The sequence below is a fragment of the Mandrillus leucophaeus genome, unplaced genomic scaffold, assembly GCF_000951045.1.
Source record: "Mandrillus leucophaeus isolate KB7577 unplaced genomic scaffold, Mleu.le_1.0 Scaffold804, whole genome shotgun sequence".
NCBI lineage: Eukaryota > Metazoa > Chordata > Mammalia > Primates > Cercopithecidae > Mandrillus > Mandrillus leucophaeus.
This window is the reverse complement of record NW_012108742.1, coordinates 1,139,968-1,163,494: the sequence shown is the minus strand read 5'-3', so window position 1 is coordinate 1,163,494 and position 23,527 is coordinate 1,139,968. Positions and strand designations below refer to the sequence as shown.

Sequence of the window (23,527 nt, the reverse complement as noted above, 5' to 3'; positions counted from 1 at the left end):
TTTTTGCAGAGAAAGGATGTCACTCTGTTGCCCTGGCTGTTCTCAAACTCCTGGGCTCAAGGGATCCTCCCGCCTCAGCCTCACGCCTGGGAGTACACCTACTTGGTAGGCTGAGGCAGGAGGATCCCTTGAGCCCAGGAGTTTGAGGCTGCAGTGAGCTGCAATCACGCCTCTGCACTCCAGCCTGGATAACAAAGTGAGACCCTGTCTCACAGAAGTTTAAAAAAACAAAAAACTAAGACACATACACACTAGTGTAAGCCTACACAGGGACAGGATCATCAACATCACTATCTTCCACCTCCACATCTTATGCCACTGAAGGTACTCAGGGGCAGTAGCATGCATGGGGCTGTCCTCTCTTAAGATAACAATGCTTTCTTCTGGAATTCGTCCTGAAAAACCTGTCTTGAGCTTTTTTATAGTCAACTCTTTTTTTTATAAGCAGAAGGAGTACACCTTAAAGTAATGCTAAAAAGTATACTATAGTAAATATATAAGCCAGTAATACAGTGGTTTATTACCAATTTTATGTGACTGGAAATACAGGTTTGCACTAGCATCACCACAAATGTTGTCCTATGACATTAAGTTGGCTATATCACCAAGCGACAGGAATTTTTCAGCTCCATTACAATCTTATGGGGCCACTGTCATATATGCAATCCATCATTGACTAAAACATCATTATGAAGCACATGACTGTACTGTTTTTCTTATACATACATACCTATAAAATTTAATGTAAAATTAGGCACAGTAAGAGATTAACAAAATAGAATGATTACAATGACATACTATAACAAAAGTTATGTGAGTGCGGTCTTTTTTTTTTTTTTTTTGAGACGGAGTCTTGCTCTGTCGCCGGGGCTGGAGTGCAGTGGCGCGATCTCGGCTCACTGCAAGCTCCGCCTCCCGGGTTTACGCCATTCTCCTGCCTCAGCCTCCCGAGTAGCTGGGACCACAGGCGCCCGCCACCTCGCCCGGCTAGTTTTTTGTATTTTTTAGTAGAGACGGGGTTTCACCGTGTTCGCCAGGACGGTCTCGATCTCCTGACCTCGTGATCCGCCCGTCTCGGCCTCCCAAAGTGCTGGGATTACAGGCTTGAGCCACCGCGCCCGGCCCGAGTGCGGTCTTTCAAAATATCTTATTATACCATACTTGCCTATTTTCAGACCTTGGTTGACCTTGGGTAACTGAAACCTTGGAAAGCAAAACTGCAGATAAAGGAGTACTACTGTATAGTGGACTAAGAAGACATACTCATTTGTTTCTTCATTCAGTCAGTCATTTTTTATTCTCATATTGATTATATCTGAAATTATAACTTGTACATATGTCATTATACAGTCTGCTAAGAACAACAGTGGGCAAATTAGACTTCTGTTTATACTTCTATTGTAAAAATATAACATTTTTTAGGAAGTCAATAAATGGTAATTTAAATGCTTTCAATCAGAATCTTCTAATATGTAACTATTATCCTTAGTAAACTAATGCAGGAACAGAAAACTAAATACTGCATGTTTTCACAAGTGGAAGCTGAACAAGGAAAACACATGGACACATGGTGGGGAGCAACACACACTGGGGCCTGTGGTGGGGGTCCAGGAGGTGGCAGGGGGAGGGAGAGCATCAGGAAGAATAGCTAATGGATGCTGGGCTTAATACCTAGGTGATGGGTTGATCTGTGCTGCAAACCACCATGGCACACGTTTACTTATGTAACAAACCCACACAGCCTGCACATGTACCCCGGAACTTAAAGGTGAAGAAAAAAAATTTAATACTTTTAACACAATCTTACATGTTCTTTATAAATTTCAGTGTTTTCACATCTATTTAACTTCATTGTATCTCCCCCAACCAGAAAAACTGACAGCTCTGTTTATGTAAACACATTTAAAAATGTGTTCTTCATGAAGCTCATACACTAGAGGACACACACAAACATGAATAGAAAGGAATGTGCAAAGTAAATTTTTGAAATAAATCAGGGAGCATACTTTTTAAAGGGATCCAGATAGTGACTACATCTGAAAACAAGTTCCTTTCACGGTGCAACAGTGACAAGAACGTGAAGACTAGAGAGATACTAATTCAAATTCTAATTTTACCACTCATTCAGGCCTCCATATCCTCATCTATAAAATAGAAGAAACACCACCTCAGAGTTGCTGTGATGATGTGTATAAAGTGCCTGGCAAATTAAATAGGGATTGCATTTTAGTTCCTTTCACCTTTCATAATGTGGTTTATTAACTGTATATGTTCAGACATTTATACATAACATCTTCTTTAAATAGAGCTCACCTATTGTTATGGATTGAACTATATCCTCCTAAAATTCATATGCTGAAACCATAAATCCCAATGTGACTATATTTGAAGATAGAACCTTTAGGAGATAATTTAGGTTAAATGAAGTCCAAAGAGTCAGACCGTAATTCAACAGGATTGGTGGCCTTTTAAGAAGAGGAAGAAAGAATGAGATTTCTTTTTACCTCTCCACATGTGTACAAGAGGTCATGTGAGCACACGGCGAGAAGCCAGCCACCTACAAGCCAAGAGAACAGGCCTCAGAATGGAACCTAATTTGCTGGCACCTTGATCTTGGAATTCCCAGCCTCCATAATTGTGAGAAGTACACGTCTGTGGTAAGCCACCCAGTGTCTAGTGTTTTGTTAAGGTAACTCGAGTAGACATGATACACCCACAAATTTTTTCTTATCTAAATAAAGAGAATATCACAATTTAAAGAAGAATAGGTAAGGATGACGTAAAAAAGGCTGTAAAATATTTTATTTTTCCAGTTTATCTATGACATTTTAAATAATAATATTCAAAATGCCATGGATTTAAATGTGAATGGTTTGATCAATTTTCCACCTGTCCCTGAGAAATCAGTAACTGTTCATTAAGGCTTGGTATTAAACCACTGATTCGGGCCAGGCGTGGTGGCTCAAGCCTGTAATCCCAGCACTTTGGGAGGCTGAGACGGGCGGATCATGAGGTCAGGAGATCGAGACCATCCTGGCTAACCCGGTGAAACCCCGTCTCTACTAAAAAATACAAAAAACTAGCCGGGCGAGGTGGCGGGCACCTGTAGTCCCAGCAGCTCGGGAGGCTGAGGCAGGAGAATGGCATAAACTCCGGAGGCGGAGTTTGCAGTGAGCTGAGATCCCCCCATGGCACTCCAGCCTGGGCGACAGAGCGAGACTCCGTCTCAAAAAAAAAAAAGAAAAAAAACCCACTGATTCACGGAAACTCATACATATCCTAGAACTTTCAAGTATTTAAAAGTATAACAGAACTGCTAAGAAAACCTTTTAAAAAATTTGTAACACCTAACAACCATTTTTTGAAATCTTGAGAAAAATGAATGGTATAATTAAATTTGTTAATTTTCTAAATTATATTCAGTGTTCTCACATTACCCAGCTTAGTGTCTAATACATGGATGAAGCGCAATAAATATTCTGAATAAACACTACAGCCAATAACCTAATGCAAAATGCTCAATCATGACAAATTTGTTTCAAGGATAACTGCGAGACATGGTAAGGAATTGCAAAAATTCTGAAACACCGATTCTTTAAAAATAATCTTTTAAGTTAACTTTCAAGAAGTATAAGTAATTCTACATTTTTCTTTTGAAGAGATAACAGACAACATAAACTAAAAATCTACTTGCCTAAATTGTTTATATGAGCTTTGGGAATATATTGATAGTTACAGACAATTCAGTGAAACTTAGAGGCAACCACACAATCACGAGTATCTGTAAATATTCAGTTTTCACACCGAACAGGGCTACGGCCTGTCAGACACCCAGCAAGAGTAAGGAGAAGTCCCTTGTTTATTATGAAAAACTCATATAGGATGTTTTATTTATAGATACACAGTTAAGTATGTACAAAATAAAAAAAGGAAAACCAATCTACTAAAATATATTAACTCTAAATAAGAAAATCAGATCTTACTCCTGTTTCTCCATACTAGGCATAATTATTTTCAAAGTTATACAATATGAAGTTTATCAGTCTTATCTGTTTGCCCTATCATTACGAATTTTCTCTTTTAAAAATGGCAATAACAAGTGACGTATGTTCTAATAAAATTTGGATCATAGCTAGCAAATGAAAGGCTATGAGACTCAATCACTTTTAATCATTATTAAGTTTATGTTAGTCTTTATTAAAAACAAAAAATAATTAAAATTTCAGACAGCAATGTACATAATATATATAAGAATATACCCAAAAAAGTACACTTATACCACCCTAGCACAGCAGAAATTTCAATGGGTTATTCTATACCAAATCCAAGTGTTTACATCCAAGATGTCACAGAGGTAACCTCCTTTTGTACCTAAAGTAAAAATAAATCCATTTAACATAAGACAAGAAGACACAGGTTCATTTGTAAATTGCCTAACAGCCCTAGTTAGAATTAAAATTCCAACCTAAGACATATATATATTGTAAACCAAAATAAATTGGTTGGCATATGGAGCAAGTAATATCTATGTTCTAGATATGAGAAAAAAAGGCAATATTTAATGACAGACCTTATGAAGTCTCAAACATAGCTAAAGGTTTCCTGTTGTTGATTCCCATGAAAATTAAAGATATAAAGTCTGTAACTGCCACTCTGTTTTAACATGCACTTAATATCATAACTTGAAATTTTTTTTTTTTTTTTGAGATGGAGTCTCGCTCTGTCACCCAGGCTGGAGTCCAATGGCGCGATCTCGGCTCACTGCAACCTCCGCCTCCTGGGTTCAAGCAATTCTCCCGCGTCAGCCTCCCGAGTAGCTGGGATTACAGGCACCTGCCACCATGCCCGGCTAATTTTTTGTATTTTTAGTAGAGACGGGGTTTCACTGTGTTAGCCAGGATGGTCTTGATCTTCTGACCTCATGATCCCCCTGCCTCAGTCTCCCAAAGTGCTGGGATTACAAGCGTAAGACACGCGCCTGGCCAACTTGAAAGTTTATAATAAGTAAATAGCACAAATCTGGTTTCCTCTACTCTGCAAAAGTGACACTTCATTGCAATACCACAGCACTGAACAATAGTTGTTTCATCCAACCACAAGGATTAGTCAAAAAATAAGACAGAAAATAATGACTTGAAACTTTGCTCAAAACTCAAAATCCTCAAGATTCAACATAATAATAATATGATCGTGCTCTAATTTTAGTTCATTTTGTGCTTGGGTTTATATAAAAATTGCTTCAAAAATACTCCAGTTTCTTACACAGCATACAATGGTGCAGATGACAACACTGAGCTTGGCCTATTCTAGTGCTAGGACTTAAACTCACTTCTCCTGGAAAGACTGTATAGGGTCCCTATCTGCTTGTAATTAAAAAGGGATGAAGTCAAAGCAGAAGCTATTCAATAGCTGTCCCCCACATTTGTTTGGGCATATTTAATAAAGAAAATATAAAAGGCAACTTGCTGAGGTTAATTTTTTAAAGAATCACAGAGAACAGAGACAAGGGTTTTCTTACATTTATGTCCCTAATTAAAATAAATGTCAGCATACCATTAAGAAAATAATGAATAAAATTACTGCTTTTCAGTTACCTTATTGAGCTCTGGAAACAGTTCCTGTATCACAATGTCCAATAAAACATAAGTCAGCTAAAGCACCAAAAAAAGAATAATAATAAATGTTAAGGCACTAAACATAAAAACCATAAAAATGATAAACACAAAATTAAAGATTGTGGTTACTTCTAAGTGGGAAGGCAAGGAATGGGACTGATAATATAAAACAAGCACAAAAATAGCCTCGGTAGTATCAATATTGTTCTGTTTCCAAAATAGGTAATAAGTACACATGTGTTTGCATAAGGACACTCCACTATGCCTCATTAATTCATTTTTATGTTAAATATTTTAATTTTTAGAAAAACAAAAACACAAAATTACAATGTATCAAGATCTCAACAGAATATATAAAGCTTATATATAGTTTACATAAACCATAAACATAAAAATATTAACTGGTTATTGTATGTGACTTGAACAATGGGATTATCAATTTTTAATTTTTTACTGTATTTCATGAATTTTCTATTCCAAATTTTCTACAATTACTATATATTAATTTTAAATCAAAATAATTCATCTTATTAAGAAAAAAACTGACATAAAAAGAGTAACACACATAAAACTTCTTTTCTATCTGAACGTTTAAAATTATATTGCCTTGGTTTAGTATATTGTCATTTATACAGCTAATAAGTTACCAGACACCTTACTATGTCATTCACCAAACCTAGCCAACACGAGTTTATCAGCTTTAATGTGCTTTACCTGCTTGTTGAGTACTGGCTGCTGTAAGCCATCAAACAGAAGTCTGATGCTTTCATACTTGGTTTCTTCACCAATACACTTGACTAACAGATCTAAACAAAAAGGCCACATGTGAAATAATTTTATATTATAAAATGACTCACCATTAACTGGATCATAAAGCAAAATCACCACCCTGTTTCCCAGATATTAGGCAAAAACTGCAAATCAGTACTCCCCAAATCAGTGTGTCTATAAGAGGCTCCTGGACAAGAGGTTTTTAGGGTCACATTGACACATGCAGTATCATGTATCCCACTTTTGGAGATTCACAATGCACAATGCATAATGCAAGCTCCGAGAAATGCTGGAGTTAAAAAAAAAACTGCTAGCTGGAAAATAATACTTACTGTATTACTCCACTAAGGGCAAACAAAACAAATTAAACCCAAAAATGATGTTTGCACATCTGTACACACATGTATAGAAATGCATGGAAAAATGTAAAGATTAACACCCAGTGGAGGATAAGCCGACTTCTACGCAGTGGGCAGAGGATGGCTTCTACTTTTTATTCTATATATTTTCATAGTGCTCTTAATATCAGAAAAAAGAAGTTTAATTTTTAAGGCAGACTTTTCTCAGTGAATATGAACACCTAATTTCTGGACTTTTGCATAAGTTACTATTAACTATCTTACAGACCAATCATTTTAGGAAATATAACAAATATTTAAACACTTATTTAGGGTCCAACAAGTACAGATTTGTGTCTGGCTGTATAGATGTCATCCACCACTAATATCCATTCTGTTACCAAGTCAATCCTTATTAAGATCTCCACTGAATGTTTTCCCCAAGCAGAAAAAAAGAGAAGTTATTCTTATATAAACAAGGTACTCAAATATTTATCCTTTTCCCCTATCATAACTAAACACCTAGTGTTAGTCATAAAATATTCTAATGCTAGGAGACAAGGCCAAATTTAATTTACAATAGGCATAGTATATCCTTGGTATTTTCAAAATATGTGGCCCAATACAAATCTTTGTTAATCCTCAAACTCACCAATACTACATGGAATTTCCCAATTAATATGTATGAAACTAATGAACACAGACACGTGATTCCTTCAGATACTTCAGGTGTCACTAAGCAAGAGATGAGGAGCAGAGAATCTTACAGAAAGGAATGCTAAGCTTACTTAAGAGCTAAGTTACTCTCCCAAACAGGAGTCTTAAAGTGAATGTGGTTTGAATTTGTGCCTCAGCAAAATAACAAATTACTATATTCTCTGGTTCTCCATGTTGTTTCTGAGTATCAAAGCTGAGACTGTTAAAAGTATGAACACTAAGGGTCACTATATCAGAAAACAGGTAAAAAAAAAATTCTTTCATCATTTGCCTACAGAAAATTTACTAAAAACAGCTTACTTTCACTTTTATATTCAGAGCAGACATTTAAGTTAATTATTTTCACAAGGAACAGCAGAACTATTCTAAGGCTAGTTCTTCAATATTAAGAATTCTCTAAGGTTCTGTCCTAAGCCCTCTTCTCTTTTTAAAATAGACGTTTTTAAAAGTAGTTTTGTGTTCACAGTGAAACTGAGCAGAAGGAAGAGATTTCGCGTATGTTCCCCGTCCCAAAACATGCTGTCTCCCACACTATCGACATCCCCAACAAGAGTGCACATTTGTTACAACTGATGAACACACATTGGTACATCATTATTACCCAGAGTCCATAATTTACATTGGAGTTCGTTCCTGGTGTTGGACATTCTGTGGGTTTGGACAAATAGATAATGATATGTAATCACCATTATAGTTTCATTGCCCTAAAAAATCCTCTGTGCTCTGCCTATTCATCCCTCCCTCCCCTCCAATCCACTGTCTTCTTAGTTTTGCCTTTTCCAAAATATCAGATAGCTGAAATTATACAGTATGCAGTCTTTTCAGATCGGCTTCTTTCTCTTAGTAAGATGAATTTCAGGCTCCTCCATGACTTTTCATGATGTGACAGCTCATTTCTTTATAGCACTGAATAATATCCCATTGTCTAGAAGTATGAGTTTATTTATCCATTCACCTAAATAAAGAACACCTTGGTTGCTTCCAAATTCTGGCAATTTTGAAGTTGCTATAAACAATCATGTGCAGGTTTCTGGGTGGACATGTTTTCAACTGCTTTGGGTAAATATCAAGAAAGATAATTGCCAGATCTCATGGTAAGAGTGTGCTTAGTTTTGTAAGAAACTGCTCACCTGTCTTCCAAAGTGGCTGTACCATTTTGCATGTCCACCAGCAATGAATGAGAATTCCACATCTTCACCAGCAAATGGTGGTGTTGGTGTTCTGGATCTGGGCCATTCTAACAGGTGTGTGGTGGTATCTCATGGTTTTAAATGTGCATTTCCTTGATGACATATGATGTAGAGCATCTTTTCATATGCTTATGTGTAATCTTCTTTGGTGAGGTGTCAAGATATTTGGCCAATTTTAAAATCAGGTTGTGTTCTTATTGTTGAGTTTCAGGATTTCTTTGTACATTTTTGGTAACAGTCCTTTATCTGATATGTCTTTTGCAAGTATTTTCTCCCAGTCTGTGGCTTCTCTTTTCATTCTCTTTATAGTGTCTTTCACAAAGCAAAATTTTTAATTTTAATGAAGTAAAGATTATCAATTATTTCTTCCACGGTTCATGTCTTTGGTGTTGCAACTAAGAAGTCATTGCTAAACAGAAGGTCATCTACATTTTCTCCTTGTTATCCTCTAAGTTTTACAGTTTTGCTTTTTACAGTTAGGTCTAAAATTGATTTGTTTGTTTTTGAGACGGAGTTACGCTGTCACCCAGGCTGGAGTGCAATGGTGCTATCTCAGCTCACTACAACCCCTGCCTCCCAAGTTCAAGCAATTCTCCTGCCTCAGCTTCCTGAGTGGCTGGGATTACAGGTGCCCGCCACCATGCCTAGCTAATTTTTGTAGTTTTAGTAGAGATGGGGTTTCACCATCCTGGCCAGACTGGTCACGAACTCCTGACCTCTGGTGATCCAAACGCCTCAGACTCCCAAAGTGCTGGGATTACAGGCGTGAGCCACCGTGCCCGGCCTATAATTGATTTTGAGTTTAGTTTTTGTGAAGGGTGTAAGGTCTGTGTTTAGATTTTTTTTTTCTTGCATGTCGATGTCCAGTTGTTTCAGCACCATTTGTTGAAAAGACTAACTTTTCTTCATTACTTTTCTTCATTGTATTGCCTTTGCAACTTTGTCAAAGATCAGTTAACATTATTTATGTGGGTCTATATCTGGGCTCTCTATTCAGTTCCATCCATCCATTTGTCTGTTCTTTTGCTAATATCACACTTTCTTGATCACTGTACTTTATAGTATGTCTTGAAGAAAAGTAGTGTCAATCCTGTGACTTTGTTGTTCTCAATCAAAATTGAGTTGGCCATTCTGGGTCTTTTTGCCTCTCCATATAAACTTTAAAATGTTTGTCAATACCCACAAAACAACTTCCTGGGATTTGGACTGGGACTGCATTGAATCTATAGATGAATTTCAAAGAACTGACATCTTGAAAGAAAGAGTCTTCCTATCCACAAACATAAAGTATCTCTCCATTTAGTTCTTTGATTTAATTAAAGTTTTACAATTCTTCTCATATAAATCTTGTGCATGTTTTGTTAGACTATTACTCAAGTATTTCACTTTTCGGGGTGCTAATGCAAATAGTATTTTTTTTTTTTTAATTTCAAATACCATTTGCTCATTGATGATATACAGGAAAAGTAATTGAATTTTGTGTATTATTACTTATTATTTGCAGAAGTGTTTTGGTCAATTTTTGGATATTCTACATAGACAATCATGTCATCTGTGAACAAAGATAGTTTTATTTCTTTCTTCCCAATCAGTATGCTCTTTATTTCCTTTTCTTGTCTTACTGCACTAACTAGGACTTCCAGTACAATGTTGAAAAGCAGTAGTCAGAGCATGCCTTGCTCCTCATCTTAGTGAGATAGCTTTTAAGTTTTTCATCAAGTGTGATGTTAGCTATAGGTGTTTTTGTAGATATTCTTTATCAAGTTGAGGATGTTCCCCTCTATTCCTAGTTTGCTGATATCATAAGTGGGTGTTAGATTTTGTCAAATGCTTTTTCTGCATCTACTGTTATGATCATGATTTTTCTTCTTTAGCCTGCTGATGTGATGGACTACCTTAATTGACTTTTGAATGAATGCTAAACCAGCCTTGAATACCTGGGATAAATCCTACTTGGTATATAATTCTAACATCACTGCCATATCTGACTCTGGTTTTGATACTTGCTCTTTCTCGTCAAACTGTATTTTCTTGCCTTTAATATGTCTTGTAACTTTTTTATGATAGCTGGACATGACGCACAAGTTAAGCGGAACTGCTGCAAACAGGCCTTTAGTAATATGGTGATAAAATATAGAGGGAGAGGAAGGGTTCTATAGTCCTATGAAGGGGTCTCAATCTTTTAGTGAACCTGTACCACTGAACTGTGAACTTCACACATGCTTCTCAGGTCTCCCGGTCCCCCTTGCATAGGACAAGATGGCTAGAGTGGATTGGAGTTGGGTATTTCCCTTCTTCCATGTGGAAAGCCAGGGCTAGAGTTGGTTATTTCCCTTCCCTCAGGTCAGTCAGGCTCTGGTTAAATAGCTTCTCCTGAGGGTAGGGCCTTGTCAAGAACAGAGTGCCCTGACTAATGTATTTCAAAATGGTTCCCTTCTAGCCCCCCTGCCAGAAGCACCTGGGGATTTTTCTCCAATATTCACTGTGGGATCTTGGTCAAGGCCCTGGAGGTAAAACTCACAAAAAAAGTGTGGATGGGCTGGGCACGGTGGCTCACGCCTGTAATCCCAGCACTTTGGAAGGCCGAGGCAGGTGGATCACCTGAGGTTAGAGTTCAAGACCAGCCTGATCAACAAGGTGAAACTCCATCTCTACTAAAAATACAAAAATTAGCTAGGCGTGGTGGCGTGGGACTCTAGTCCCAGCTACTCAGGAGGCTGAGACAGGAGAATTGCTTGAACCCAGGAGGCGGAGGTTGCAGTGAGCCAAGATCATGCCACTTCACTCTAGCCTTAGCAACAGAGCGGGACTCCGTATCAAAAAAAAAAAGGGTAATCCCATGACATGATCCCCTGGAGTTTTTAATCTCTTAAAAAGAGATTTAAAAGGCTGTAGCAATTTGTCAGTTATACTTCAAGTTTCCCTAGCTCAGCACTGGCTTCTCCAGGGGTTTTGAGTTCATGGGTTTCTCTGCTCCAGCTAGCTATGATTCTCTCCAATCTGGGGGGCAGTGGTTTGCCATATGACCTCACTCTCTGGTGAATCTAAAAGCTGTTTAGTTTTTTTAGTGCATTCAGCTTTTTGCTTGTTACTAGGATGGAGTGATGACGGCCAGGTTCTTATGTGCCAGACCAGAAACTGGAAATCATCCTTTTCTCTTCTTACTCCATACTTTCTCCCTGTGCTTTATTATCTAATCACACATGGCTCCCATATCTCTACTAATCTATCCTATACCACCTTTTCTCCAACTTTTGAACCTCAATGTCTAAGTGCTTAACAGACACTTCCTCCTGAGTAATTTATAGGCACCTCTCATTCAAAATGTTCTAAACTAAGAATCATCTGCTTTGACCCCTTGACATTTCTTCCTTGTTATTTCCCATCACAGTAAGAGGTTACTATCATTCATTTCCTTAGTGTCCCAAACCTACCAACTTTACAGAAGAGGTGGCCATCCTCCTCCTTTGTGATATCTCTGTAACTTGAAAATGCCTCTATTATCACATGTATGTTTTGTCTATATGCCTGTCTTCCTCTAGACTGAGCTACTCAAGTACATTTTTTACATCCCTTGCATTTTGCATAATGCCTGGAATATGGTAGGTGCTCAATAAATTCACAATGCATGAATTCTGATCTTTTAGTCATACACACTAGTGAGCTATTCTTATGGTGTAATGGACACAGGCTTTCAATGGTCCCACAACATGTCACTTTGACCAGTCTGACTATAAGTTATTTTTGAATGAATCTGGCTATTATGTGAGTAGCAACAGCCTTGCCTTAAAGTCCTAACATCTCAGTCTCAGTGATAACATCTGAAAGAATTATTTAACTAGTGTGTTAAGTTTAACTGATCTTTGCAACTATTTGTAAAATGAAAACTCACAGTAAAAATTAGCTTCAATAATTACTATACATTGTGACCTCAAAAGACGGCTTATCTATATGAAATTAAGTTACTTCTTAAATATTACACCTGGAATGTAATTCATCATTTCTTCAAAAGTCTGTTTTGCTCCTTTTTGCTTATCTTGGAGAGAACGAGGTTCAGTGTTTTCACAGAATATAGCATCTAAAAAAGAGTAAAAAGAAGTATTTCTGGAATTTTCATCTACTTATACAAAAAGGATTTCCTCATAGTAGAAGTACTAATAAACCAAAGCAAAACAAGATTTCTTCCCCTTTTAGATTCAATTAAAATTACAGAGTACACAAAATATGAAACAAACACATGAGAAAATACAAACCTCTGAGAAGTGTTATGAGTGAGACCAAACGGTGCTCCTGAAATAGCTGTTCTAGTTTACACTGAAGATAGTAGTCAGTATACATTTCCAGGGTGTTTTTAAAGAGGATTCGAGTTCCCATTAAGAGATGATGAAGCCAGTCAGGAACCTGGAAAACTACCCGTCCTGAGAAAGGATCAAATGGGATACCTCATTGTTCCAAATAAATTGGTATTTTTGAAAATTTGCCAATGTAGAAAACACAGATGACCATGGTCTATCTTTTATTTGTAAACACTAGCAACTTTAATATGATCAAGGACAATTGTATTGAATTATTATGAAAGGTATCTTCAATTAAAAAAACAGTTATGACGGGGCAATACTCAAGAACATTATTTGCATCACAGAAGTAAGATGAATGAAAAACAAGTCTTAAACCACTTAGATCTTACCTACATACATCAGGTAATCATAGACTCCTTCTACAGTCATCACCTCCATAAAATAATTCTGATTTTGCTTTCTCTCTGTATTTTCAGCACGGTTTGCATTATTTTTAAACAGATCATTGAAAAGCTAAAATAAAAGTTGGAATAATAAAAAGATATGTAGTTTATTACATCTGCTGACAATAATCAATAAGGATGAAGTGACACAGCAAAGGCATTTAAACCTTTTCCAATCAAAACAGAATATTAGATAGGTTAATATATGTTTCTAAAATTCCCCATTTATGCCCCAAATTGCAATAAAAAATACATGCTCCCTAAAAATATTACATAAAAACTAAAATATTCATTTTAGTTACAGTCCATAATTCATCATCCATAAAAGACCCCTCCTTTGTTTTTATATACCACAAAAGTTAACATAAAAATATGTACAAATATATTATTGATAGCTAACTTTAAAACTAATGATTTAGGCCAGGCGCAGTGGCTCACATCTATAATCTCAGCACTTCGGAAGGCCGAGGCAGGCAGATCACCTGAGGTCATGAGTTTGAGATCGGCCTGGCCAACATAGTGAAACCCCATCTCTACTAAAAATACAAAAAAATTAGCCAGGTGTAGTGGTGCGTGCCTGTAGTCCCAGCTACTTGGGAGGCTGAGGCAGGAGAATAGCTTGAACCTGGGAAGCAGAGGTTACAGTGAGCCAAAATCATGCCACTGCACTCCAGCCTGGGTGATAGAGCAAGACCGTCAAAAAACAAAAAACAAAAAAAACCACTAACATGATTTAAAGATTATAAATCACTATGAGTAGAGGTAAAAATCCAGCTTCAGATGAAATTTATCTGGACAATATTCAAAGCCCAGAAAGGTCTAATCAATGTGTGGCAGCGGGGGAACCAAGATATTAAGAATTAATGGTTGCAGTGAGCCAGAAATTGCACCACTGCACTCCAGCCTGGGTGACAGAGTGAGGCTCTGTGGGGAAAAAAAAAAAAAAAAAAAAAGTGGGGAGGGGAGCAGAAGGGAGGGGAGAGGAGAGGTAAGGAGACTGTGGAGGAAAGTGTATTCACTTTTACCTGAAGATGAATTTTTTTAAAAGCCTCCTAGAAAAGTATCCTGAGAACAAAGACCATATATTCTATTGGCTCTTATGTCAGATATTATTAACGCTGAGGCGTAAACTTAAAACATTTTTCCACAACCCAAAAAATAGGAAAAGGGCTCTCTCTTCTGATAAATTATTCCCTCTACTCTTTTAAATTTTCAGTTTAATTTTTTTCATTTGAAAACAGTGATATTATACAGTAAGTCTGGAAAAGAGAGGAGAAAAACAACTCAATTTTGTTTTCCCTCTGTATTTTCAGCACGGTTTGCATTATTTTTAAACAGAAATCTAAAATAAAAGTTGGAATAATAAAGAGATATATAGTTTATTACATCTGTTGACAATAATCACTAAGGTTAAATAAAGTGACACAGAGCAAAGAGGAATTTAAACCTTTAAATTAAAACTCAACCACCTAATAGCATTACTATTAAACTTTTGTATATTAACTTGTACTCTCTATGTACATAGCCACAAATCAATGAGGTTCAAAAAATAGCACATCCTACTTTTTCACTTAGCACCGTATCAAATGTCTTTATGTTGCTTTATAGTTTTCATAAGCACAATTTCATCTGTTGCAAAACATTCCTTGAATGGATTTTCCTTAAAATAATCATTCCTACAATGTTAGAATTTCATGTTGTTTCCAATTTTTCACTTACGTAAACGATATTTTAATAAACACCTTTACATGTTATAAGCTCTTCTCTTATTTTTCTCCCTGACAAATTCCTAGCATTCAGGTCAGGAGGTCAAAGAACATAAACACCTGATTTATTCTGTTACATAGTATCGATTTATTTCCCAAAAGATTGGGCCCATTTATTAGTCACCAGGAAAGCAAATATCCAGTTTGACCAAACTCATAAATCATTTTGCAAACATATTCCCTATGTACTAAAATTCACACTCCAATATAATTCTTCTTTCCCTATGTTCAGCCTGGTTAATCCTCTGAAATCATACCCATTAGGTCTTTCATATTTCATCTTTCACAAAAGTATGCATATATAGTGAAAGCCATCTAAAAAAGAATTTCGTAAGAATCTCTCACATCTTTTCAAGCAGTTTTGAATATCAATCTCAATAATCCTGAGGGAGAAGACAAATATTACTAAGACTGATGAACTACACTATGTCTGTTTCTTAGGAGACAGAGCTATTACTGAGGAGGGCTGAAGACTTTCTCTAAGAGACACTTAAGATGCCTGAGCAGAGGAGAGGAAAGAATTAGGGCTCATATCTCAATTTCTCCTCTTGAACATTTTAACATTTTTATTTTATAATGACATTTAATTGAATTTTCATGCTCAATAAAGATAAACGTAACGATCAAGGAAAGCAAAATGGGCATTAATACTGACAAACCACAAACAAAATCAACGTAAGCCAAGTTTTCAGCCACTATATTCTTCAGAGCACTAGATAGGTTATCTTCTCCTGCTCTTCCCGATCTGCGTGTGCATTTACTATTCAAGAATCTTAAGTACCAACCAGGGTTTTATAATGCAATGAATCTGTTTTGCTGGAAAACATCTGCAGCTAATAGTAAACCATTATTTAAAATCATAGTAGACCTGGGGGGAATATCAAACAAATTCTAAAAATACGAAACACAGTAACAATTTTTTTTAGGTTTAGATATGTTTATGCAGAAGATCAGACAACACTGAAGAGGCAGAGATGGAAGACAGATCAGAAAAAGTTAACATAGACCACCAAAAAGTAGTGAAAATGAAGACAGAAAATATGGAGGAAGGCTTAAGAGATATGGAAAACAGAATGATAACTAAATGAAAACAGAACAACTAAAACAGAAGGAGATAAGAGAGGGAATAGAGAGAAGGCAATATCTAAAGAACAATAACTGAGAATTTTTCAAAACTGGTAAACTGAAGTAGACTGTTAAAGTAACAGCCCCCAGTGATCAAGCTTCTCTATAGCCAAACTCTTATACAGTCCCCTCCCACATCAACTCTGAGCTTGGCTACATGAGTTGCTTTGGAACAAATGTTGAGCAAAATGTTCAACGGAGTCCTGGAAAGTTGTGTGTTGGGGTGAGCCCTCTTAGAATGCTGGTACCATGAGAGCCCAGAATTGCTTGCTGAAGACACATTGCCCAGTCAACAGGAAACATACAGTCAGACATGTGAATGAGGCCACCTTTGGCCATCCAATTCAAGAAGCTCTAAGACTGCAGCCCAAGTGAGACCAGAAGTACAATGCAGCTAAGCTAAGTCCAAACTGCTGACCCACAGAATCATGAGCAAATAAGAGAGTCGTTTTAAATCATTCACTTTTGGAGTGGTTTGTAACACAACAATGTTTAAGTGATTTGTACCTAAAAGTAGTGTGTTGCCATAACATAAACCTAAAATACATGGTATTAGCTTTGGAAGCTAGGAGTAGGTGGAGGCTGGATAAATGGCAGGAATCTGTAGTAAAACTTGGAAAAAATGACAAGCTGTTAGTCAAATCAGAAAGCAATGAGGTCGCTGTTCTTGGAAATGGAAACTTACATCACATGGAATGTATTCTTTGACCACAATGTAATTAAACTAGGATCAATAACAACAATAAAGGAACAATCTGAAAATTCAAGAATGTAAACTAAAAAGAAAAAAAAAAAATTATAAATAACCCAGAGGTCAAAGAAGGGATCATAATAAAACATTCTGAACTGAATAACAAAAAAACCACACATTAAAATTTACAAGTCAGTGTTTAAACAGATTTAAAGAAAAATATACACATTTTAGTGCTTACATTAGAAAAGAAAGGCTAAGTTAAGCATTAGTTTCACCACAAGAACTTAAAACTGTAATACAAACAAAAGCCCAAAGAAATACAAAGAATTTTTCAAAATAACAGAAATAAAGGTAATTTTAAAAGTCTGACAGAAAAGCTCAATAAAGCCAAAAGATAAAATGTCGAGAACAAAGAGACATAGCTACAGATGTCAGAAACAATGACAAGACAACATTATTGACAACTTCACACCAATAACCTTACAAACTTAAAGTACAAAATTTGTCAAAAAATATAACCTATTGAAACTGACTCATGAGGTAATAAACCTGAAGAATTTTATAATTGTTAAAGAAATTAAATTGGTTATAAAAAATTTTCCTACAAACAAAACTGCAGGCCTAGATGACTTTACCAACTCTTATCAAATATTTATAAAAAGTCTACCAAAAATAAAAAACGCTAATAAAACTTTGATACCAAAACCTAACAAGGACAGAATGAGAAAGAAAAATTATAGGCTATTTCTACCCATAAACATGAATGTAAACTTCCTTAATTTTTTTTTTTTTTTTTGAGACAGTCTTGCTCTGTCGCCCAGACTGGAGTGCAGTGGTGCGATCTCGGCCCACTGTAACCTCCACCTCCTGGGTTCAAGCGACTCTCCTGCCTCAGCCTCCCGAGTAGCTAGGATTACAGGCACCCACCATCACATCCGGCTAATTTTTGTATTTTCAGTAGAGGCAGGGTTTCACCATGGTGGCCAGGCTGGTCTCGAACTCCTGACCTCAAGTGATCCACCCACCTCGGCTCCCAAAGTGCTAGGATTACAGGTGTGAGCCACAGCACCCGGTAGCTTCCTTAATCTTATAAAGGTTATCTATTAATACAAAAAGAGCTACACTATACTATTCAATGGTGAAATAATTAAACAATTTCCTTTGTATAGAGCAGTCCTAGTCAGGAATCAAACAAAACTGCAATCATTTGTGACAATTGGGTAAATATAAAAGAATTACCAGATATTACTAAAACTAATTTTAAGTCTAGCAAGATTACGAAATAAAAATATTTCCATCTATATATACAAGAAAGTTATAAAAATGAAAATATTAATAATATTAAAGATACTATTCAAAGTATCAACAAAAATAAGGATGGAGGTCCTCTGAGCTCCCATAGCTCCCCATGCTGGCACTACACCTTGGCATTAAGCAGCTTCTTGAGGACAAGGAATGTATCTTTATATTCCCAGTGCCTAGCACTCAATAGTAGGCATGTAATAAAATGTTTGTTTAATGAATGGATAAAATACCTTATAAGCCATGAAAATTAGGTAATGCCATCCAATAAACATAAACACAGTATAGCAATTAATTTATTATTATTGAAAGTTGGTGACATATAACCTAGGAAAACCACTTTTAAAAATCCCCAAACACAGAAGTAGCATAAGTTTGCAAATACAGTATCCAAAGAAACATTTACCATATTAAAGCAAAGAACCAAGTAAGTATACACAATACCTTCTGTTTACTGTGCAACTGATTTCCACATAAAGGAAATGTATAGCTCAATCTATTTCATTAACAAAGTATTCATTCTCCTGATAATGAAAAAGTCATCTCTAGTAGGGCAATTTAAAACTTAATGGTTCTTTAATGCAATGTGCAGTACCTTCTTGTTGTTTTCTGAAGTAGGGCTGAGAATGGTCAGTTCTGGTCTACTTGGTTTAGGCTTTGGAGATTCACATGAATTAATAAAATTCATGATAAAAGGTTCCAAATGCTGACCTTTCTGTGGTGACAGATTATTGTAAGAAAATAAAAAATAATTTTTAGTATATAATCCATCAAAATTTATCAATATTTAAATATGTTTATGATTATGTTATAGAACACACATAAATCAGTTATTCACCTCTTTCATTAGTTTTCCAGGAACAGATTTTATAATTTTCCCTGCAATTAAAAGTAAAACATTATTTTAGGAAGGCATAAAACTCTTCATAATTGCTCATATGAATACTTTACCAGGTAATTTTAAATACGAAATAGCCAAATTAAAACTGTAAAAAGTATTTATGATTGACCATTTCACACTCTATGGAAATTTCAATAAATATGGTATTCTGAAATATTTATAGATACAATATTTGGGATTTACTCTAAAATGATCCAGTGAGGTAGGTGGTGGGAGAAGGGATGGAATAAGCCAAGGGTTGATAACAAAATTGAGTGAGAAGTTTATTACATAATTTTGTCTACTTTTGTGAAAATTTCCATAAGAAATATTTTCAAAGGATTTTCAGTAACAGTGAATATATAATGGTATCTAAAGATATGCAAAGGCCAGTCAAAAAAAAGTTTTAAGAATTGCCTCAATATTTAAAACTATTTCAGTAGTTTATATTCTGAATTTTAGATTAAGAATTTCTATTCTAAATTCTATATTTGCCAAAATTACTTCTTGATCTCCAGGTTCCCTTACTCTAAAACATCAAATATCTTGAGATTTTCTCCAGCATTTAGAAATGACTGTTAAAAATCAATCAAAACTGATAAATACAACTTAAACTGCTTTCCAAATAAATTGGAAAAAAGTAGATTTATGGCAACAGAAAGGGACATTAATAATAAAGAATAAAAATACTGTTTTGTGACAGGCAAAACACCCAACCTTCCCACTTGGCTATTTCTAGTATTTCTGGTTCTCATAACACCTCCTCCTTAGAATGTTCCCAAGTTCCTTAAATTATGAGATTTCATCCTATGCTTTTTTGTCTTCTATGTGTTCTTACTGAGCCAAATTATTTGCTCAATCTGATTTCAAATAAAATTCAAATCTTTAATCCCTGCCTGTCTCCTGGACTCTCCTACTTTATAAAACTTCAACTGGATTCTATAAACTCAGTAAGTTCAAAGCTACTGTTAATGTAGCCCCTATTCCAACAAGTAACAGCATTCATCCAGTTATTTAAATAGAAACTTGGATCATCCTTGATCATTTCTTCTTCAATCAAACCTAGTCAGTAATCAGGAATATCCAAATCTCCTAGACACCATATATAACCAAATATTTTGTCCTCACTTTTTTCCCCTAATAAAAAGATACACACACACTAAATATTTTGGCTTAAATAAATGTACTGATTTGGGGTGGGGGGGGTGGGTATAGACAGAAGCCAAATGTCCCCCTGCACTATTTAATTCACTGATTTAGTTCCACATACATTACTTCAGATTACATCATATAAAATATATTTAGAGGCTAGGCAAGGTGGCTCCATGCCTGTAAGCCCAGTAATTGGGGAACCCAAGGTGGGAGGATCAATTGAGGAGAGGAGTTCAAGATCAGCTTGGGCAACATAGCGAGATCCCACCTCTACAGATATTTAAAAATTAGCCAGGTGTGCTGGTGTGTACCTGTAGTCTTAGCTACTTTGGGAGGCTGGGGCAGGAAGGATCACTTGAGCCCAGGATTTGAGGTTGCAGTGAACTATGATTGTGCCACTGCACTCCAGCCTGGGCAACAGTGTGCGACTCTGTCTCAAAAAAACATAATGAATAAAAAATAAAATATATTTAGAAATATTGTTTTTATACTGTAGCAGTAGTAGTAGCAGTAGTATTAGAGACGTAGTCTCACCCTGTCACCCAGGCTGGAGTGCAAGTGGCATGATCTCGGCTCCCTCCACTTGCCAGTTTCAAGCAGTTTTCCTGCCTAGACCACCCAAGTAGCTGGGATTATAGGTGCACGCCACCAAGCCCAGTCAATTTTTGTATTTTTAGTAGAGACAAGGCTTCACCATGTTGGCCAGGCTGGTCTTGAACTCCTGACCTCAAGTGATCCACCCACCTCGGCCTCCTAAAGTGCTGGGATTACAGGTGTGAGCCACTGCACCTAGCCAATGCTATATTATTTTTTAACTTTTTTTGTTTTTGTTTTTGTTTTTTGTTTTGCTCTGTTGCCCAGGCTGGAGTGCAGTGGTGCGATCTCAGCTCACTGCAACCTCCACCTCCCGGGTTCAAACAATTCTCCTGCCTCAGTCTCCTGAGTAGCTGGGACTACAGGCGCCCGCCACCATGCCCAGCTAATTTTTGCCTTTTTAGTACAGACAGGGTTTCACCATATTGGTCAGGCTGGTCTAAAACTCCTGACCTCAGGTGATTCCCCCCTCTCAGCCTCCCAACGTGCTGGGACTACAGGTGTGAGCCACCATGCCCAACCACTTTTTTAACAGTTTTATTCAGATTTGTCCAGCTTATATTAGTTTGGTCTGTTTTGATGTTTATGTAAAAAGAATCAGGCTGTACGTATTCTTTCATGTTTTGTTTCTTTCATTCAACATTTTTAAACTTCATCCACATTGTTGCTAGTAGCCTCATGATATGGGTATTCAATGTTATGACTTTACCACAGTTTACCTGTCCATTCAATTGCTGATGAGCATTTGTGCTGTTTCTAGTTTGGGCTATACAAACAATTCTTCTACGAACGTTCTTAAACATGGATAGATTCTCCAAAGTATATATCTGAGAAAGGAACCGCTGGGTCCTTCAGTTTTTAAACCAAACAATTTTTCCAAGTAGTTTTTCAATTTATAGTCCTACTAACAGTATATAAGAGTTCCTGTTGCTTTACATCTGCACCAATACTTAGCACTTAGTATAATCAGACTTTTAAAAACTTTGGTGAATGTGGTGTTTCCCAAATATGATTCTAATTTGAATTTCCCTATTAATGAAATTAGGCATCTTTCTATATATTTATTGACCATCTGATTTCCTCTTTTGTGAAGTGTTTTTTCTTTTGTTTTTAGAGAAAGGGTCTCACTCTGACACCTAGGCTGCAGAGCAGTGGTGTGCTCATAGCTCACTGTAACCTCGAACTTTCTGGGCTCAAGTGATCCTCCCGCCTCAGTTTCTGGAACAACCAGGACTACACATGCATGCCACCATATCCAGCTAATTTTTTGTTGTTGTTTTTTGTAGAGTCAGGGTCTCACTTACGTTGCCCAGGCTGGTGATATTATTTTTCTTCTGTCCATTTTTCTACTGTATCGTCTTCTAATTGAATTTGCAATATTTGCAAATATTTTCTCCCATTGTACAGGCTAAATAGTTGCAAAACATACAGGTAAAATATCCATAAATATTTCCTCCCATTCTACAGTTGTCTCTTCACTCTGCTGCTTGTTTCCTTTGCTGTAGAGAAGCTTTTTATTAGGTTGGTGCAAAAGTGAGATTTTTGCTGTTTAAAAGAAAAAAAAAGGCAAAAACCACAATTACTTTTGCACCAACCTAATAGTTTAATCTAGCCCCATTTGTCTATTTTTGTTTTGCTACCTATGCTTTTGAACTCTTAGCCATAAGATCTTTGCCTAAAGTCATGAAGCATCCTCCCCTCATTTTCTTCTAGCAGTTTTATAATCTGGGGTCTTACATTTAACTATAATCCACTATGAGTTTGATTTTTTAATTATGATTGATAGGGGTCTAGTTTCATTCTTCTGCATATGGATATCCAGTTTTCCCAGCACTATTTACTGAAAAGGGTATCCATTCCCCCATGTCTTGACACCTCTGTCAAATTTAGTTGATTGTAAATATATGAATTTATCTCTGCAATCTTCTAATATCTTTACAGGTTTCTACATAGGACTCTAGTCTACTTAAATATGGCTACTTCGTAAGAGTTCAAATGTATACCCAATGTCCCAGTAGCATTTCTTGAAAAGTTGACTCCTTCCCCATTCTGCAGAGCCATGCTCACAAATCAAGTGTCCACAGATGTACAGATAGGTTTGGGGTTCTCTGTTCTGTTCCAGGGTCTACTGATTAATTTAGTGTTATAAGACATATGATAGAGCTCTCCAACCTTGTTCTTCTTCTAAAATGTGTTATCTACTTGGTCCTATGCATGTTTATATAAATTATAGATTTAGTTTCAAGGTATATACACATATGCAACTTGTTTGATTTTGATTGGGACTGTATTATAGCTAGAAATCAACTTGGGGAAAAATCTACATCTTTACAATATTGTGGTTTCTAAACAATGAATATGATTTCTATTTTCTTGGGTCTTCTTTAACATCTCTCAATAAAAGTTTGCAATTTTCTCTATAATGGTCATGCACACACATACTCTACTAGGTTTATTCCTAGATACGATTCTAAGTACCTTTAGTATCATCCTTCAAACTGCTGCCAGAGTTGGATTTCTGAAACCTAAATCCGATTAGATTTCATTGTTTAAAATCTATCAATATCTCTTTCTCCCTGCCTAGATGATCAAGTACAAATTCCTTACCATGACACATGTGGCCATAACTTATCTTTCTAATC

The 23,527-nt window shown here is 36.3% G+C and overlaps 1 protein-coding gene across 4 annotated transcripts in view; it reads right to left on the bottom strand.

The window, feature by feature from the left end:
* Positions 1 to 3,858: 3,858 nt before the first annotated feature.
* SNX14 (sorting nexin 14) overlaps positions 3,859 to 23,527 on the bottom strand; it is a 95,369-nt gene continuing 75,700 nt past the window's right edge. For all 4 annotated transcript variants that reach the window (XM_011967618.1, XM_011967619.1, XM_011967622.1 and 1 more), the window contains 8 exons: positions 19,098 to 19,138; positions 18,855 to 18,974; positions 13,319 to 13,442; positions 12,885 to 13,049; positions 12,614 to 12,709; positions 6,330 to 6,421; positions 5,595 to 5,651; positions 3,859 to 4,371 (listed from right to left, as the gene is read on the bottom strand). In XM_011967618.1, coding sequence (XP_011823008.1) covers positions 4,333 to 4,371; positions 5,595 to 5,651; positions 6,330 to 6,421; positions 12,614 to 12,709; positions 12,885 to 13,049; positions 13,319 to 13,442; positions 18,855 to 18,974; positions 19,098 to 19,138 — 734 coding nt within the window. In that variant the 3' untranslated portion in view covers positions 3,859 to 4,332. The remainder of the gene's footprint in view (positions 4,372 to 5,594; positions 5,652 to 6,329; positions 6,422 to 12,613; positions 12,710 to 12,884; positions 13,050 to 13,318; positions 13,443 to 18,854; positions 18,975 to 19,097; positions 19,139 to 23,527) is intronic.